The sequence below is a fragment of the Planococcus citri genome, chromosome 2 (genome assembly GCF_950023065.1).
Source record: "Planococcus citri chromosome 2, ihPlaCitr1.1, whole genome shotgun sequence".
NCBI classification, from domain to species: domain Eukaryota; kingdom Metazoa; phylum Arthropoda; class Insecta; order Hemiptera; family Pseudococcidae; genus Planococcus; species Planococcus citri.
Window position 1 is genome coordinate 62,574,629 of NC_088678.1, and position 19,468 is coordinate 62,594,096.

At 34.6% G+C, this 19,468-nt stretch overlaps 1 protein-coding gene and 1 long non-coding RNA gene across 3 annotated transcripts in view; one reads left to right on the plus strand and one right to left on the minus strand.

Annotated features, from left to right (window-relative positions):
* The first annotated feature begins 3,651 nt into the window (after positions 1-3,651).
* LOC135836969 (uncharacterized) lies at positions 3,652-6,467 on the plus strand. Its single transcript, XR_010557109.1, has 2 exons — positions 3,652-3,793; positions 3,902-6,467. It is a non-coding gene; the product is annotated as an uncharacterized LOC135836969 (long non-coding RNA).
* Positions 6,281-19,468, minus strand: part of LOC135836967 (uncharacterized) — a 94,399-nt gene continuing 81,211 nt past the window's right edge. The window contains exons 21-37 of one of the 2 annotated variants that reach the window (XR_010557108.1): positions 18,723-18,903; positions 18,233-18,627; positions 17,990-18,138; positions 17,753-17,888; positions 17,492-17,671; positions 17,275-17,408; positions 14,300-14,459; positions 14,010-14,221; positions 13,662-13,927; positions 13,363-13,583; positions 13,112-13,288; positions 12,789-13,028; positions 12,528-12,695; positions 12,326-12,439; positions 12,088-12,244; positions 7,901-8,112; positions 6,281-7,806 (exon numbers count right to left, since the gene is read on the minus strand). Coding sequence is in view for 1 of the 2 variants with exons in the window: in XM_065352061.1 (XP_065208133.1) it covers positions 7,973-8,112; positions 12,088-12,244; positions 12,326-12,439; positions 12,528-12,695; positions 12,789-13,028; positions 13,112-13,288; positions 13,363-13,583; positions 13,662-13,927; positions 14,010-14,221; positions 14,300-14,459; positions 17,275-17,408; positions 17,492-17,671; positions 17,753-17,888; positions 17,990-18,138; positions 18,233-18,627; positions 18,723-18,903 (3,030 nt within the window). In the remaining variant the exon portion in view is untranslated. Of the gene's footprint in view, positions 7,807-7,897; positions 8,113-12,087; positions 12,245-12,325; positions 12,440-12,527; positions 12,696-12,788; positions 13,029-13,111; positions 13,289-13,362; positions 13,584-13,661; positions 13,928-14,009; positions 14,222-14,299; positions 14,460-17,274; positions 17,409-17,491; positions 17,672-17,752; positions 17,889-17,989; positions 18,139-18,232; positions 18,628-18,722; positions 18,904-19,468 lie in introns of those variants that run through there. The other variant, XM_065352061.1, reaches the window with a different exon arrangement.

Sequence of the window (19,468 nt, forward strand, 5' to 3'; positions counted from 1 at the left end):
CCTTCCTTCCTTCCTTCCTTCCTTCCTTCCTTCCTAGGGAAGAACTCAGGCTGTTAAAGTTAGGAATAAAATTGGGAATTTCTTACCTGTGGTACATGGGGTACCACAGGGTAGCATACTGGGCCCAGTCCTCTTTTTAATATACGTTAATGACATTTTTGAACTGAAATTGAATGGGACATTATATGGATTTGCTGATGACACTACTTTAGTAAACAGGGCAAAAAATCAAGAAGAACTTATTGAGGTGATTAATGAAGATTTGAGATTATTGGGAGGGTGGTTCTGGCAACATAAATTAAAACCAAATTCATCCAAATCAAAATTGTTAAGTTTTGGCTATAGGGTTTCCCCTAACCTGGAGTTTAGGTGCTATTTGCATGAAAAACCGGAGTGTAGGGCTCTGTGTAGCTGCATGCCCCTGTCCCAAGTTGAGTCAACTCGGTACCTTGGTATAATGATAGATTCTAAATTAATCTGGAAAGAGCAGAGTTTATACCTGCAAACTAAACTTCGAAAACTAAACTACTTGATCCGTTTCCTGGCACAGCATTTTGGCACTCAACACATGGTAAAAATTTATTATGCCCTTTATCAATCTGTGCTTCAGTATGGCATGCTAATCTGGGGGGGGGGGGAGCGGCGGACTATCATTTGGAACCTATTCATATTCTACAAAAATGGGCAGTTAGGAGTATTGTAGGTAAAAGGAGGGGGGAGAGCACAAAAGATGATTTTCGAAAATTAGAAATCCTGCCTATTCAAAAGCTCTATCAAGTCCAGGCTATTGATTATGTGCAGAGGAACAGGTCCAAATTTAAAATTTATGTCAAGGAGAGAGGAAGGAAAATTGATAACTCTATTGCTCCCATACCTAGGTACCGACGAGACAGATCCAGTGCTCAGGCTCCTGGGTGTTTACCAAGGCTGTTCAATGCAGTAATGAGTAGAGGCTTGGGCTCTCGGCTGGCACTTATCCGGTGGCTGTTGGAGGGTGAAAACTCTTTACAGACTGCTGGGTAGTGTTCATTGTATATCTGTTTTTTTTCCCCTTGTATTTCTCTCTTTGCCAAGAATATGTAGGGTCCTGTTATTCTTCTGCAAATGCAATTGTTAGTTTATTCCAGGTTGATGTATTCTTTACCCTTGTCAAATTCTCCCCATATTTATCATTATTTATCATCATTCAGTTTTGTTTTGTTTTATTTATTTATCCATTATTCAACTTTATTTATTTATTTATTTATTTATTTATTTATTTTTTGGTTATTTCACTGTGTATGTCTTTAAAAATGGTGTAAAACTGTAAGGTGTAGGTACTTTTGATGTTTCTCTTGCAGGAGGCCCCCCTCGCTCGCGCAATTGCGCATTGGGGGGGGATATCTTATAAATTGTATAATGTATACTGATACAAATAAATAAATTCGTTCGTTCGTTCGTTCGTTCCTTCCTTCCTTCCTTCCTTCCTTCCTTCCCGCTCGAGGTCACTAACCCGACTGTTTGACTTCTCAAGGTCGTCTGTCTACCTGCCTGGCCTCTCTAGGTCATTGGCCCATCTGTCTGATTTTTCAAAGTCGTACATCGGCCTGTCTGGCCTCTTCAGGTCATCTGTCAACCAGTCTAGCCTCTCAAGGTAACTGAGCCCGGTTTGGCTGGCTCCTTAAGGTCAATGAACTATCTGTCTAGCCTCTCATGGTTGTCTCTCTGTCTGTCTGTCTGCCTGCCCGCTCGAGGTCACTAATCCGACTGTCTGACTTCTCAAGGTTGTCTGTCTACCTGTCTGGCCTCTCTAGGTCATTGACCCATCTGTCTGGTTTTTCAAAGTATTTCATCGGCATGTCTGGCCTCTTAAGGTCATCTGTCAGTCAGCCTAGCCTCTCAAAGTAACTGAGCCCCGTTTGGCTGGCCCCTTAAGGTCAATGACCTATATGTCTAGCCTCTCATGGTTGTCTGTCTGTGGTTTTTCAAAGTCTTACATCGGCCTGTCTGGCCTCTTAAGGTCATCAGTCACCCAGTCTAGCCTCTCAAAGTAACTGAGCCCCGTTTGGCTGGTCCATGAAGGTCACTGACCTATCTGTCCAACCTCTCATGGTTGCCTGCCTGTCTGTCTGTCCCCTCAAGGTCATTGACCGGTCTATCTGGCTTCTCGCAATTTTCTGTCTACTCGTCAGAGTGCTTTTTTAGGCAATAGGAGGAGATAAAAGTAATTTGGAGGATCAAAAATTGTCACCAGAGAGTTTTTAAACGCACTTTTGGCCAGAGTTAACGAAAAGTAAGATTTTTTGACGGTTATTTTGGCAAAAAAAAACAAGATTTTTTGATAATTTTGATGAACAGCAAGATCTTTTTGATATTTTTGACCAAAAAGCAAAACTTGTTCACAATTTTAGCAAAAAAAAAAAACAGTAGAACTTTCTATCAATTTTTAGTGAGTTGGGCTAGTTTTTTTTTTTTTTTTTTAATTTTACAAAAAAACATGAAAAGAAAATTTTTTCAAAAAATTGAAAATTTATGGCAAGTTTTGAAACAAAATCAAGATTTTTGGCAGTTTTGTAAAAAGCAAAATTTATTTGGCAATTCTGGAAAAAAGAAAGACTTTTTGACAATTTTTGAAAATTTTGACCAAAAAAGCTAAAATTTTTCATAATTATTTTAGCAACTAGAAAAACTAGGTCAAGGTAACTACAACTTTTACTTTTTCACAATTTTTAGCAATTTCTGCAAGAAATCAAACTTTTTTAAGCAGCAAAACTTTTTCAGATTCAACTTGAAAAAAAATGTTTTTTCAAAAAATAAAGGACTTCCCATTTGTAAAAGTTATATAATGTTCATGTTCATTTTTACAAAAAAAATTTTATTACAAAATGAGTTATTTTTCTAATTTTTTTTTTTTGGCGGGAAATCAAATTTTTTGGGGGTCAACATGTCATTTTTTTCGTAGTCCACGTTAAATACAAGTAAATACGTATAATTTCAAAGATAACCTAGATAGGTAGGTAGAGGTACCTACACCTAGTAATTTTTTTCAAGTTTTCAAAAATCTAGCATAATGTCTGAAATTGAATGGAATTTTTTTCATGTTCTTAAAAGTCAAGATCAAAATATAGTAAAATTAGATAAATGTTCTAAACAGGGTAAATAATCAAATTTTTTCCAAAGTTTTTAAAAGTCTGATAAACTTGGTAATTAAAATGTCAGAGAGTATGGCAATATGACATAATATGATATCCAAATACCAGGAATTGGTTATTTTGGTAAGTTTTCAAAAATCATAAAAATAATAAATGAAGTATTGAACAATTTTTTTCAAATTTTCAAAAGTTGACGAAGCCCATATTAGCCTCGCGTGTATCAAAAATTTCGAACAAAACTCCGGCTCAAAAAATATTTATGTCAATACAAAATGTCTCAGCAAACATTTTCGAAAATACAGACGCAGGCGAATCCAAAATGCAAGTAATATTACCCCCCCCCCTGTGAAAAAACCAGCTGCGTCTGAATGATTCGTGTTCGTGATTCGAATCATTTTTTCAGCTGCGATTCTAATACAGCTAAGCTAATAATCATTAGATACGTTTATCTGCTATATCTTATATGTATGTATTATCACGAAGCGAACTACCGTGCACCAAACGTAAAGATTTATATTTACTCCCATGTACGAGTATTCGTTGAGCACATTGTAAATTGCTTTATTAAAATCATGGTTACGCGTTTCATCATTCTCTGCACTATTCTATTGCTCTATTTGAGCAATGCTAGCCCAGCATGGTACAAGAAAACGCCGAAAACGGTAAGTCAACAAATTAAGATACCTATTGTTAGAAATCCATCTGTAAAATGATATACTCGTTAGTCATTAGCTCTCAACTAATTAAATACATGCATACATAAATTTTAGCAGCAACCAAAGAAAGATCGGCCAAATGGTAATGAACTACGAATGCCATACATTATCCCCATACCAAGACCGGCATCCCAACTCAAAAAACCACCTTACCGTCCTCCAGAAGATAATAATGTGCAGCCTATACTCGTACCCGACTTTGATTGATTAGATTAATTTTAAATTGTATAATAACACCACTAGGTATGTAGATGTACATAAAACATTGTTTTTCTCTAACCACATTTAATATATCTAAACGGCTTCAAAATAATTATCTCAACGAATTTTAGATACTCTTATCAAAACCGTGCTCAAATTTCGCTCCAATTGTGATGCTGAAAAAATTTTGTATGGTAGAAATCCTTCTTCAAGGCATAAGTTCTGCTGTTCGAACTAAAAATTCAGTTTTTTTAATTCACTATAAAAAAAACAAGGGGAAAAATCATGCTGTTTGATTCCCTTTTTCAATCATTTAATTTTTTTTGTTAATAAAGGGTAATACCGGCCGAAAATTCTGAAGAAATTTTGAAAAAGTTCTGCTTCTAATTTTTCATTTTTTATAGGCTAAGTTATACTCGTACTTTTTTTTGGGGGGGGGGGAGAAAATTAAAAAATATTTTGTTGAAAATGTTCTGTGTTTAAAATTAGAAATTCAATCACTTAAACTTTCTTTTGCATGAAAAAGATCCTGAAAAGGAATTTTCTTGAAATCAAGAAGGTCAATGAACTCACGTTCAAGGTATCAAGGTACCTAATTATATTACATAGTACATACTAATGTTAATTTGAATTAAAATTATGAAAACTTACCCGCAACAATGGCAGAACATCATGATGATGATGCAAACGAAGTTCAAAACTACGAAAACGAAATTCGACGATTGTTGAATTAAATCTTCGGAAGTTGATATGAAATTAAATTCGCGACAAATCACCGCCGAAGCCAAACGAACTAATCAACAGGGCTGAAGCATAAAAATATTGAATCAAAAATATGAAATCACCAACTCTCAGTCGAGGGAGAACGAACTTATCAAAATTTGAAGAAAATATTTTTTGAGCATGTTTGAGAATTTGAAGCCCAAAATTTGGTCTAGATTTTCCGTATTTTTGAAAAACATGCCATGCGACTTATCAATATGGGTCAAAATTTTGGACAGAAAATCTGACGTTGAGCCCAAAATTGGGTCACGATTTTTGAAGTTTTTGAAAAAAAATTCCATGAGATCTATCAACTTATTTGAGTTGAAATTTTGGACAGAATAAAAAAAATTCTCATAACAACTTTTTTTTAGACTTTTTGAAGAATTCTGAACCCGAAACTAGATCTGGCATGATTGGCTTATCAGAGTGGCTTAAAATTTCGGCAGAAAATCAAACCTTTTTCAAAAATCGTACTCCAATTTTAGACCAATATTTTTCAAAAAATTTTCAAAATCGAATTTTTTGTGAACTTTTAACTCATTTTGATATTTAGCTTTCATGATAACTTTTTCGAAAAACCAAAAAATCGTGACCCAATTCTAAGCTCACAAAGAACTAAAGTTCTAACGGAAATTTTTGATTTTTTTTCAAAATTCAAACTCTGTAATAACTTCTTTAAAAATCCAGAAAATCGTAACCAAATTTAGAGCTTAAAATTCTCAAAAATACTCCCAAAAAAATTATCGTTGAAATATTCGAATTTTTCGTGAAATTTTAATCTACTTTGATATGTCGAACGATACATTTTCGGAAATCTCGAATCTCATTACTTAATTTTGGGCTCAAAATACTTCAAAAATGCTGGAAAACATTTTCGTTAAAGTAATTCGAATTTCTAGTGAAAGTTCAACTCATTTTGAGACGTTGCATGGCACATTTTTAAAACACCTCTACAATCATAACCCATTGAGGGGACTTACAATTCTTCAAGAAAGCTCAAAGAAAGTTCCGATGGAAATTTCTAATTTGCTGCCAAAATTCCAAATTATTTCGATAAGTCGCATGATACTTTTTACGAAAATTCCTAAAATTACAATCCAATTTTAAGCTTAAAAATTTTTCAAAAATACTCAAAAAACATTTCCGTTGAAATATTTGAATTTATCTCGAAATTTTAACCTATTCTGATATGTCGCTTGACACATTTTCAGAAATTCCAAAAATCACGACCCAATTCTGCGCTAATTTATTCTTCAAACATGTTCAAAGAGCATCGTCAAAAATTCTAATTTCTCGCAAAATTTAACCTAACTAATTTCGATAATGGTTGAATCAAATCTGACCAAACAGATGTGATCCGTTTTCCGAATATCAGGCTTAGAAAAATTTCCAAAGTAAATTCCCTCTTGAAAAAAAAAAAAAAAAAAAAAAAAAAAAAAACGTTGAAAAAACCTCTCAAAAAACCCATCTCAGTGAAAGCTTTTTTATTCTCAAGAAATAACATAATAATAATTATTGTCTAATGTCTATGTGAACAATCTTAAAAACAACATAGAAACCTGCACTTTCAATTCCCAGGTAACATGTTTTAGAAAAAAAAAAAAATCGATAAAAAAATTCGAAAAAAATGGATGGAGCATCGAGAGCGTCTTGCGTTGTAATCATTCAACTTATACACATTTCTAATTGACTTTAGACATACCCAAGTTAAACATTTTTAAGACCAAAAAAAAAAGAGAAAAAGAGAGGTCAAGCTGTGCGTTATCAATCATTGAATGAAAAAAAAACGAAAAAAAAACACCCACCTTTGTTCACATTTAAAAGAATGAATAAAAATCGACATTTTTACGAGGCGCTAAAATAAAATCATGTCGCTTACAGTCGCTTATATAGAGAAGAAGAGGGGTAGGTAGTACAATAAAAACATTCAAAGCTTATCAACGATAAAATAATTATAAATATAAATATGTATATGACGTATATAAATAGAACAAAAACAGAAAAAAAAGAGGTAACTTAATAATATAAAATGTATTATATATTTATATAACGTAATTAATCATATAACCAATAATGATCATATTCTATTTAAAATATAGTAACACATAAATGCAGAAAAATTTCTCAACAATCAAAAGTTTAATTTAGAAAAAAAAATTATTAAACAGAAACAAAAAAAAGAAAAAAAAAACAAAACCACCGCGATACTTTTTTTAAAAAAAGAATAAAACAGGATGAAGGACTACAAAAAAAACGCGGATGGGAGGCCGAAGACGAATCAGTGTTGCTCGAATATATAGGTAATGAAAAGTGCCCGACTCCATAACGAATGCAACTTTCTATTTAATTACACACTTATTACTTTGACTAGAATTAAAAACGTAGTTAGTATAACTCGTAAAAAGCATCATCACTCCAAGGCACGTTAAAATAGTAACTTACACATCGCCGTAGTAAATTTTGATTTTATATTTTTCAAAAATAAACAAAGAGGGAAGGAGGGACACTACGGCTACCCAATAAGAAAACTTACACATACAACCCATGATACAAGAAAAAAAATCCGTTAGAAAAAAAACAAGTTCAATATTATTGTCGCAGTGATTGTAGATAACAAAACGAAAGAAAGAAAAATGGAAGCCAAATTTTACGATAGGCAATTTGAAATGCCTTCTGTGACTGTGCTCGAGTTTCCAAAATTAGATAATAGGTAGGTAATTGGGTAGGTATAATTTTAAAAAATCAATCATTTTCAGCAGCTGTTCGATAAAGTTATACGTAATTATTAGCTTACGTACGTAGAAGAATAAAAATTGAAATAGGAGGAAAAATCAAAAGGAAAGATACCATTATAGGTAAGCACATCGATGAGATTTTTTTCTCGCGTAGTAAATAGAAAATTATACGATAAGATCCGTTCATGTAGAGGAATGATAATTCAATTGAGCTGATTCGAAGATGACCATCGTACACCGCAGCATTCTTTTTTAAATCTAAATAAGCAAGGTGTAAAAGATTACATTAGAATGATAAAAATGATCACCGGTGGAGGAGAAGGGGTTTCGATGGATTACTTAAATACGGTACCTTTTCTGATAGATCGTCCTCGTCACACGCGATGGTGTATGATGAATGGATGATAATTAACATTTTTAGGAATTAAGAAACGCACGATGCTGTGATCATGCCACCAGCACCTGGTAAATCGGTGCTGCCCATTAGGTACTGATCGACTTCTTTGGCCGCTTGACGACCCTCGGTGATACCCCATACGACCAGAGATTGTCCTCGTCTGCAGTCTGCGAACGAATAATAAAAATTATTTTAATTTTTAGGCAGCACAACGAGATGTTTTTTTGGTTGAAATGAAGATGTTTCATTTTTCTGTATTTTTTCCATTAGTGTTTGACTCACAAGGGAACCTCTTGAGGTGTCACACTCCGATTTGAACGGGACCGTGATTTTTGAAAAGAGCATAGTCTAAAACCCCCAAAATCAAATTTTCAGCTGCCCAAGTTCATTTTTCGATTTTTGGCGAATTTTTGAAAATTCAAAATTGACTGTTTTTGGCGATTTATGCTTTTTTTTTAAAACGTACTTGATCAGTAAAAATGGTCAAAATAAGTCCCAAAACTAATATTAATTACCCAAGTCCAAATTTCACCATTTCCAGCCATTCTGGAGCCTCCAGCGTAATTTTTCAATTTCTTCAGAATTTTGAATTTGCTCCAGAAGGCGTGAATATGCAGTTGGGCAGCTAAAAATCGAGTTGTGTATTATATTCGACCTGCTTAACGAGTTTATCTACATTTGAACCGATTTTGAGAGTGACACCTCAAGAGTGGTTTTTTGACCAGCTTTTTTCCAAATTAAAAAATCCAAAAAATCAAAAGATAACAGTTTGTGAGGAAATTTTTGAAATTTGTGCGAATCGCTATATTTCTTCAAGAACTAACCCCCGGAGCGCAAATTCTACCACTTCCAGCCGTTTTGGAGCGAGAGTGACACCTCAAAAAACCACTCTTGAGGTGTCACTCTCAAAATCGACTCAAATGTGGATAAACTCGTTAAACAGGTCGAGTGTAATATACAACTCGATTTTCAGCTGCCCAACTTCATATTCATGCCTTCTGGAGCAAATTCAAAATTCTGGAGAAATTGAAAAATTGCGCTGGAGGCTCCAGAATGGCTGGAAATGGTGAAATTTGGATTTGGGTAATTAATATTAGTTTTGGGACTCATTTTGACCATTTTTGTTTATCAAGTACGTACTTTTTTTTTAAAAAAATCATAAATCGCCAAAAACGAGTCAATTTTGAATTTTCAAAAATTCGCCAAAAATCGAAAAATAAACTTGGGCAGTTGAAAATTTGGTTTTGAGGGTTTTAGATCGCAGTCTCGTACAAATCGGAGTGTGACACCTCAAAAGGTTCCCTTGTCAGCTTTTTTCCAATTTTCCTAGAGGACCCGGAGCAAATATAATTCAGCTCTATTTCTAGCGAAGAAGCCAAGGAGAGGTTTTTTGAAAGGGAGGGGGAGGGGATTCGACTTGCCAATTGATATCATATTCACATGACATTAAAATTTTTATTTTTTGTTTTGGATTTTTGTGGGCCTAAATGTGAATTTTTTCATTTTAATAAAAGAAAAAAATTGGCTCGAGGCAAGTACGGGCGAAAGTTTTTGAAATTTGTATTTTGAGAGAACTAAAAACAATAATATATTTTTATGCAAGGAATTTACTTTTTGGCTATTAAAATTTTAGAATTTGAAAGACTTTTTTTCACGATGTTAATTTTGAAAAATTAAATAAAACAGACCCTAAAGAGGGCGAAAGTTCTTGAAAATTTTCATTTTGAAAGGCATAAAAGCGATACTTTTTACGCGAGAAATTCATTTTTTCACATGCAAAATTTTGAAAGTTGAATGATATTTTTTTTTAGAAATTTCAATTTTGAAAACAAAGCAAAACGAGCCCCAGCCAAGCGAGGACAAAAACTTTTGAAAATTTGAGTTTTGAGAAGCAAAAAAGTAAAAAAAAAAAAAGGGGTTTCTTTCATCATAGGCCCTTCTTTTAACGACCACACCAGAACTACCCCATTTGCCCCTTGATTTTTCAACTCATTTCATACAGAAAATTTCCTCTATTACTATTTTCGAGATGATTTTTGTTTCAAGTTTATTTTTCTCAAAATTTTTAGCAGCAATTTTTTTCCAAGTTTTTTATTTTTTCGTATAATGAGTCTTATACACGCCAAAGTCGTGGAGACTCAAGGAAGAGGGCAAAACGACCAGAAGGAAATTTACCCCGGATATCAATTTTCTGGAGAGCCTGAAAATTAAGGGACGTGAACAAAATCTATATAGCAGGCCATTTTTTTAGATGTTGCAATTTCTTAAAAAAGAAAAAGAGATTTGGATCAAAATTCAGGGCAACATTTTTTCAATTTTTCAAGAGAATTGGAAAAAAATATATTTTTTGAAAATGTTTTAAAATACATATCATTTTAATAAGAAGGAGGACGAGAGGTGGAAATTCGGTTAACATTTCTTAACTTTCAAAGGAAAACTAGAAAATTTTTTCAAAAATTCAAAAGTTTGGAAGAGAGAGCTTCAAAATTTGGAAGAAAAAAAACAAAAAAACGGGTGATTTTTTTTGCAAATTTGTCATAAAAGTGGAACTTTTAACAGAAATTTTTTTCAAATATTTCAACGATGAAATTGAAGGAAGAAGGAGGGTGTTTGGGTCAAAATTCATTCGTAAAAAATTTGTCAATACTCAAGGAAATCAAAAAAAAAAAAAAAAAAAAGGAAAAATCAGTAAAATAAAGTTTGATTTGCAAAATTATAAAAAGTAAACTTTTGTGCAATTTAGCTTGTTAACCAAAATTACTAAAAAAAAAACCTGTTTTGTAATTTTAGGATCAGGAAAAAATTTCAATTTCCAAAAAAAACTTGAAAGAAGTGAAAAAATTCAACATTTTGAAAAAAGAATAAAATTAATGAAAATGTTTAAAATTCAACTTCAAAAAGGAAAAAAAACAAGTACCTAGCTTTTTGGTGACTTTGGCAATAAAGGAAGACTTTTTGAAATTGTTGAAAAATTCAAGACTTATGGGAGGTAAATTCTTTTAAACGCTTATTTCCATGATTTGGGGGGGGGGGGTCGGAGGGTAATTGTGGATAAGAAAAATTCCAAACTTTGATCGAAAAATTTGAAAATAGGATTTTTTATAATAACAACTTTCGCATAACATCTGGATAAGATTAGGATAGCAAGACGTACAATGAAAAGACAGTTGGAAATAATTTTTTCTATAGGAGAGGTGGGTGTAAAATGGACTCGACCAATTTTATAACTCTATACAGCTCCGCATATTATAAGGTTTAATAACAGTTTCCATTTGAGGAGAGAAGGGTGAAATAAAAAATTACGACAGTCAAAAACCATGTTTTTAATTTTATTTTAGAAATGACTTTTCAAATTTTATTTTTATATAGGGTAATTTTTTTTTTATCATTTTTTGATGTTTGTTTTTCAGAAAATAACGTTCAATTTCTGATATATAAAATAAATAAAACACACTAGAGATTCAGAAACTGCAGAAAAATATTGTAGAACTGCTGGATTCGCATCGAAAAAGAGATAGGAATGTATTGTACATTTCAATTGAATATTGAATTACCAAAATATGATACTTACCTGGATATTCACACTTTTTAAATGAAATATAAATTTAAATTTGAGCAATCAAAATACTTATAAGAATTTTACAATATGAACGTCAAAAAACAGAATGAATTTTCAAAAAAATAAAAAGTCAAGTATTTACGTATTTAAAACGTGCAAAAAAACGAATGAAGAAAAATCAGAACTCACGAATAAAATTTTCACCACAAAAAAATTCTAAAACATCGAGGAAAAAATCGAAAAGTACTAGTTCACTTTTGAAGATTTTTCTGGTTGATTTGGATCAATTTTTTCGAAAACAGGAATTCAAAGCTGAAAATCCAATCATCAAATAAATGCAACTCGAAGAGATACCTACGACGTCATTATTACTCGTTATCTATCTTTTAAACTGAAGGGAAAAAAAAGTTGAAATCATTTTCGAAATAATACCGAATTTTACTTCTGTTTCAAAACAATTCCGAACTTTCCCAAAGTTTACCAAAAATTAAGAATTTTATCAGCGTATAGTGATCTGTACATAAAATCAACCCCTATTTCTATAAAATACATTTATAATGCAGAAGATAAAAGGTGTACTCACCTCCGGCAGCGAAAACTTTAGGATGCGACGTGGAATACTTTCCAGCAGGCGTTTCGTAATTCGAGCGAGGATCTAGTTTCAAGTCGAGTTCGGTCGAGATATACTTTTCCGGACCCAAGAAACCCATTGCCAAAAACACTAGGTCACATTTGAATACCTACGAACATACGAGATAATTTCACACATCGTGTTATGGTGTTCACTGGTAGGTACAGTTTATTTTAAAAAATCAACTTACTTTTTCCGATCCGGGTATTTCATCCATTTTCCACCTTCCGATTTCGTCTTTCGTCCATTTGACTTGAGCTGTTTTTATACCGCTGATTTGTCCTTTACCATTATCGATGAATTCCTATCATCGCAATAAAATACGAACACACGATTAGAGGGGGAAAACTTCACCCGAATATTCATTCTTCGACGACGTAAACTTAACTTACTTTGCTTAAAATGCTAAATTGACGAGGATCTTTGCCAGTTTTGGCGCGAACTTCTTCGTGTCCGTAATCGACTTTGAAAACGCGAGGGAACTGAGGCCATGGATTATCTTTCGACCTGCTAGTCGGAGGTTCTGGTAAGATTTCGAAAGCTATCACCGAATTAGCACCCTAGACCGAACAAAAAACACCATTATCATCGATCAGTGCCTCAAAAAAAAAACCCCAATAGGTTCATTTTGCTCATTTTCTACAGTTACCAACCTGTCTGAAGGAAGTTCCGATACAATCGCATCCCGTATCACCTCCTCCGATCACAATTACGTCTTTGTCTTTGGCCAAAATAGGCGGTACGTTCATATCGCCGGCTTGTTTCTTCTGCCACGATTCCAAGAAGTTCATCGCGAAGTGAATACCTTCCAGTTGTCTTCCTGGAATGGGTAAATCTCTGGGCCAGGTCGCTCCAGTACACAGGATCAACGCGTCGTAATCTTGCACTAATTCCTATCGATGGAAATGTCAAAATTAATCGTTAAAATCCTCCAACAGAGTCAGCAAAAAGGGTACGAAAAAAGATAAAAACGTACTTTAGCCGAAATATCTTTTCCTACGTTGATATTCGTCTTGAACTCGATACCTTCTTCGGCCAACAGCGTTACTCTTCTTTGTACAACTTCTTTGGAAAGTTTCATCGTAGGAATACCGTATCGTAGGAGACCTCCGACTCGATTATTACGTTCGTAAACAGTAACCCAATGACCAGCCTGCAAAATTACAACACCATCGTTATATAGTCTCGATTTCAAACCGCTAACTTTTTCTCAGCTAACCAACTCACTTTATTGAGCTGATGAGCGGCAGCCAATCCAGCAGGACCGGATCCGACGATGGCTACTTTTTTACCAGATCGTTTCAACGGGATTTCAGCTTTGATCCATCCTTTTTCGAAAGCGTTGTCGATAATGGCGCATTCTATGTTCTTAATGGTAACGGGCAGCTCGTTAATTCCGAGCACGCAAGCTCCTTCGCAAGGTGCCGGACATACTCGACCGGTGAATTCTAAAATATACACACATTCCAATCAGTATGCAATGTAACGAAGTCCACATGATTACCGGGTATACTTAGTCAACGTACCAGGGAAATTATTCGTCTGCAAGAGCTGATTCAAAGCTTCGGTCCAGTTATTATTGAAAACCAGGTCGTTCCATTTGGGTATAATGTTACCCAACGGGCATCCGTGAGAAGATTGGCAGAACGGTACACCGCATTCCATGCAACGAGCAGCTTGCACTTGCAGATTCTTACGTACGTATGGGAAATTGTAAATTTCATCCCAGTCGTTCATACGTTTCTCGACCGAACGATAAGGGTTCGTTTCACGACCGTATTTGACGAAACCTCTGCAAAAAATAATCAATTAATTAAAATAGAAAATTAATTTAAAATCATTTCAACTTCTTTAGTAGAGGAGAAAAAAAGAACCTAGTCTTATCCAAAATCATCTCCAGTTTCTTTTTCTGGAACGAAGCATCGGTGACGGTCTCTTCGATATCTTTAACAGAGCCGGAACCAGGTTTAGCAGCTCCTTGATCGCCTGAGGCTTGTTTCTGCGGTGCTTTGCCGTCATTGGCAGCAGTAGCCGGTTGTTTGGCAGCCATTTGTTTCAATGCTCTCTGGTATTCGAACGGGAATACCTGAAAAATACCACAGCATAAATGTATAAGTAGCCTGCGAGAGGGACTGGTTGAATAATTGTACTGTAAAATGCTTACTTTGACGAATTTCTCAGCAGCTGCGGGCCAGTTTTCGATCAAGTTTTTTGCGATAAGCGAGCCAGTTTTCGATTCGAATTCGATCAGGAGATCTTTAACGTAGTCCAGATCCTTGGGATCGTTCAACGGTAACAATTCCACCATTTCTTTGTTGCATTTGCTGAAAATTAAAATGGAAATTGAAACATTTTCATCTAAAAAGTGATATCGAGAAAAGAAATCAACAGAATTAGAAAATCGATATCTTGGTAGGTCATTTCAGAAGGTGTCCAGTTTTCAGATCCAAAAAAGTTTTCGAGCTAATGTTTTTCATTTTCAAAATACTTCTAATATGTATAAACTGAACATTACAAAAAATAGTGAGGCGTGGGAAAAGGAGGGGAGGGGCAAAAAAAGTTCACACGTCGTCAGTGACGAATTCCTTCAATTACCTAATCCACAAAATTTTGCAGAGTGTGCTGGTTGGCTTTCATTTTGTAAGTGTAAATTTTATTGCCTCCTCCCTCAGTCAACAATTTTTTTTGCAAAAAATGAAAATGGTCCTCTACGTATAATTGGGTTATCAGGATCTTAAGACCCTGAAAATGTTGAAATGGAAGTCGGTATTTTTGTGATTTTTTGCTTATTTGAGCGTTACACTGCTATTTCATAAAAAGTAGAAAAACATTAGAGAAAAATGTTGACCTTTTTTTTCAATCAAAAATTTCTTCAATACCCCCCCCCCCCCCCAATAAAAAACATTTTCGGTTATATTTGTAAAAAAAAAAAGAATTTTGGGCCATTCGAGGAAAAAAAGAGCCTTTTTGAAATTTTCTCAAAAAAAAAAAAATGATCAAACAAGCAGGACGTGCAATTTTAACAAAACAGAGAGATTTCGCTACAAAAAGCAAAGTTTTATACAATTTTAATTTTGACAAGGAATAAGAATTGTTTAAAATTTTTTTTCAAAATCACAGAATATTTGAAAATTTGCTAAAAAAAAAATCAATTCAGTCAAAATAAGGTTGTAATAATTTAGTAATTAAAAACACCCCCTCCCCTCACAAAAAACTTTTTAGGCAATTTTGATAGAAAATGATGTATACTTACCTATCTTACTTTCTCGCAATTTTGACCAAAAAAAAAACTTTTCAAAAATTTACCCAAAAAGCTGAACTTGTTTTGAAAAGTTGATAATTTTTGCAAAGTTGACAAAAACCACGTTTTTTCAAAATTTTTGGCAAAAACTGAATTTTTTTGCAAATTTTGTCTTAAAGACTGAACCTTTTTGAGGAAAACAAAACGTGTTCTGCAATTCAGAAAATAGACAAACTTCTTTGCAGTTTCCATTTAATCTAAATTTTTTGTAATTTCGACAAAAAAAATTTCAAAACATGGAAAATCGGAATATTGATTTGAAAATTACAGACTACAGTAAAATACTTCAATCATATTTGGGTTACCAGAATTTTGAGAAACTGTGTGGGACGAAACGAAGGGTAAACACTACGAAAATGTTGAAAATCTGTCAGTATTTCATTAATTTTTGAACATTTTGGCATCGCACTAACCCTATTTCTCCGAGCCAAAAACTGAAAAATAAATAAAAACTGAACCTCAGAGAATTTCGACCTCCAGGGGCACATTTGAGGACACTTTTATGCACCTCAAAATTATTAAAAACATCGGAAATTCACCTCATTCCACAACTTTTTTGACTAAAAAATTTCAACAAAGAATGTGAATTTTGACTAAAAATTGAAGGTAAGTATTTCAAGCTCTCGAGAAGATCTGGGAGGGGGGAGGGGGAGAAATTATAGTTAAATCTCGAAAAAGTTTAGAAAATTGTCATTTCGGTAATTTATTATGCATATTTTGGCGTTGCACCTACTTCTTCGTCCCAAAAATTAAGAAATACATGAAAAGCAAACCTCGAAAAACAATTTTCGATTTCAGAAGGTCAATTTGGGAAATATCAAAAATTTTGAAAATAACGAAAATTCATCTGATTTGACAATTTCTTTGACTGAAAAAAAAAAATGGATAATCTGAAAATGGTCGGGACTTTTTACACTCACAGTAGGCTGGGGGCAGAAGTGGAGGGGAAGGATTTTTAAAATGAAACAAATTTTGAAAGCGTTGAAAAAAATTGGGAGAATTTCTAAACCCACTTTCCCAGCCCATTCCAAGTATCTCATTTACATAATCAAAGTATACTTTATTTCAATTCCTAAATCAAAAATTAATTAATAATGATCAATTTTTGTAATTTCCAACAATTTTAGAACACATTAACTCTTTTCCAGTTTTACAGCTAAAAAACACTGCGACAAAATGTTCGAATTTGAGGAGAATACAAATTTTCAAAATTTTGGGACATTAAACCCCCCCCCCCCGCCCACCCAGTTCGTTCCCAGGTCCTTATACGAGTACCTTGAATACAATCGAAGTGTCTACAGCAATTTTTAAGCCAACAAAATTCGTCGATCAAGAGAATTTTCCTTGATTTCGGCAATTTTGGAGCATGAAACACCCCCCCCCCCCACCTAATGGGTTTCAATGATGGCAATCTTATCCTTCGACGTTTTCTTCAAAAGAATTTTCAATCAAAAAATCTCATGTTGTATTTTGTAGCCAAAACTAACTGATGAATAATAAAATTTGAGAAAAAATTTCCATCAAGTATAAATACGAGCCTTATGAAGAGGGAGAGGGGGCCATTAATTTCGTACTGAAAATTTGCGAAATTCAATGAAATTTCCATGACTTTTTCAAAAGAGACTTTCGTAGGTTTTCAACGTTTTCCACAGTCTGGACACCCTGTATTGTATACTTATATTATGCAGAAAAAAAATAGTCACGACCAAAAAATTTTAAAATGCATCGAATCAGAGCTGGGATTTTCCACGCGATGACAGCGATTTAAATCGTCCCAGCTCTGCACCTAATCTACAATTCATAATCTGTCATCATTCAACTTGACACTACTTATGTACCTGTTAAAACTGCCATCGACATCCAAGACGTAAGCAATACCACCGGACATACCAGCTGCAAAATTACGTCCTGTCAAACCCAAAATCACAGCACATCCTCCAGTCATGTACTCACAACCGTGATCACCAACACCCTAAATGAGCAAAAAACGCCAGATAAAATAAATGAAAATATTGATGCTAATTCGGTTCTCTCTCGTATTTAGTATGTATTTACCTCGCAAACCGTAACAACTCCGGAATTTCTGACGCAGAATCTCTCTGCAGCGATACCTCTGAAGAAAGCTTTACCGCAAGTGGCACCGTAAAGACAAACGTTACCAGCGATGACGTTTTTGTGCGATTCGAAGGTAGATGATTTCGGAGGATATATGATCACTTCACCTCCAGACAAACCCTGCGCAGAACAAAGTCAGAAATTCGATTAGAAAAAATCTCTAGCGAAGAGAATATCAAGAAGATGCTGATGACTTCTTACTTTGCCAACGTAGTCATTGGCGTCTCCTTCCAAGGTTACGTGGACTCCTTTGGTCAAGAATGCGCAGAAACTCTGACCAGCGGATCCTTTCAAATAGATATTGATGCTTTTTTCTGGTAATCCTTGATCGTATTTCCTGCAAATTAATTTAAAAATAATAATGATGTATTATGCATCGAAATTATGTACATATTGAGATAAATGAGACGAACACAGAGAGAGACAGAGAACACCTACATTGAAATATGGTAACTGAGAGTAGAAGCGAAAGCTCGGCATTCGTTATTAATAACCAATTCGATATCCACACTCTTCTTTTCACCATTCAAAACCGGTAACGATTTTTCGTACAAAATATTATCGAGTCGTTTCTCCAATTGGAAATCCTAAACGAAGGCAAAATAAAAAACTCATTTAGAAACATTTTTCGAAACACCAAAGATCTCTTCGATACACTTTGGAAATGAGAACTTAACGTACTTGAGTTTTCGATCCAGCCACAATATCGACTCCAGGTCTCATGTGCAGAGCATTTTTCAAAATTAATCCCAAGTTTAAGAACTTCGCCTTGGGATTATTCAGGTTTTCGGACGTCTTGAGTAAATCGGTTCTACCAATGAGATCTTGATACCGTTTGATACCCAGATTGGCCATATGTTCTCGGACTTCTTCGGCCAGCATGAATAGATAATTAATCACGTGTTCCGGTTTACCGGCGAATTTCTTGCGCAGTTCCGGATCCTGAGTAGCGATACCGACCGGGCAGGTGTTCAAGTGACATTTTCTCATCATCGTGCAACCCATGGCGATCAAAGGCGCGGTACTCATGCCGATTTCGTCCGCTCCCAAGATGGCGGCTACGATTACGTCGAAACCTGCGAACCAATAAATCAATTTTTAGAATAAGTTGTTGATAAACAACAATACAATTTCTACGAATCGAAATGAATGATTTATACTGAATACTGACCAGTTCGAATCTGTCCATCGGCTTGAATAACGACTCTGGATCGTAGATTATTCAACACCAAGACTTGATGGGTCTCGGCGACACCTAATTCCCAAGGTACACCGGCGTTCTTGATACCAGTCCAAGAACTAGCGCCGGTACCACCGTCGTGACCGGAAATGGTGATATGTTCAGCTTTACCCTGCAATCATACCCAGAAGATTAGTATTCTTCGATCACTGAATCATCGTTTTTCATTTCTTTCGAATAGAGTGGCCCTCATTTTAATCCCTTCTCTATCCTATTCAAATCTTCATTCAACTCAAAAATAAGCCACGAAGGTTCCGGTACAAAAATATCAAACCTTCATCGCAAGATACCCCTCCCCTTTCCATACAAAAAATTCTAAATCGGAATCGTACAAAAAAAATGAAAACCGAAGTTCGATTACTTGAAATCTGAAAATGCAAGTAGGATAAATTTCAAATCGAAGAAATCAGGAGGGCAAAGTAAAGGAGAGAAAAGTCTCATGACCTGAGATTTCGAAAAAAATATTCATTACATGTATACCAATACCCTACCTAATAGTACAAATTTATGTGATTTTACAACACTTGATCAATTGCTGAGAGGCCCGACAGGTAGACAAACGACCTTGAGAGGCCAGATAGACGGTTCAATGACCTTAAAAGGCCAGACACGAACACAGACGACCTTTAGAATCTGAACAGACGCGAGACGGGTCAATGACCATTGGAGGACAGTCA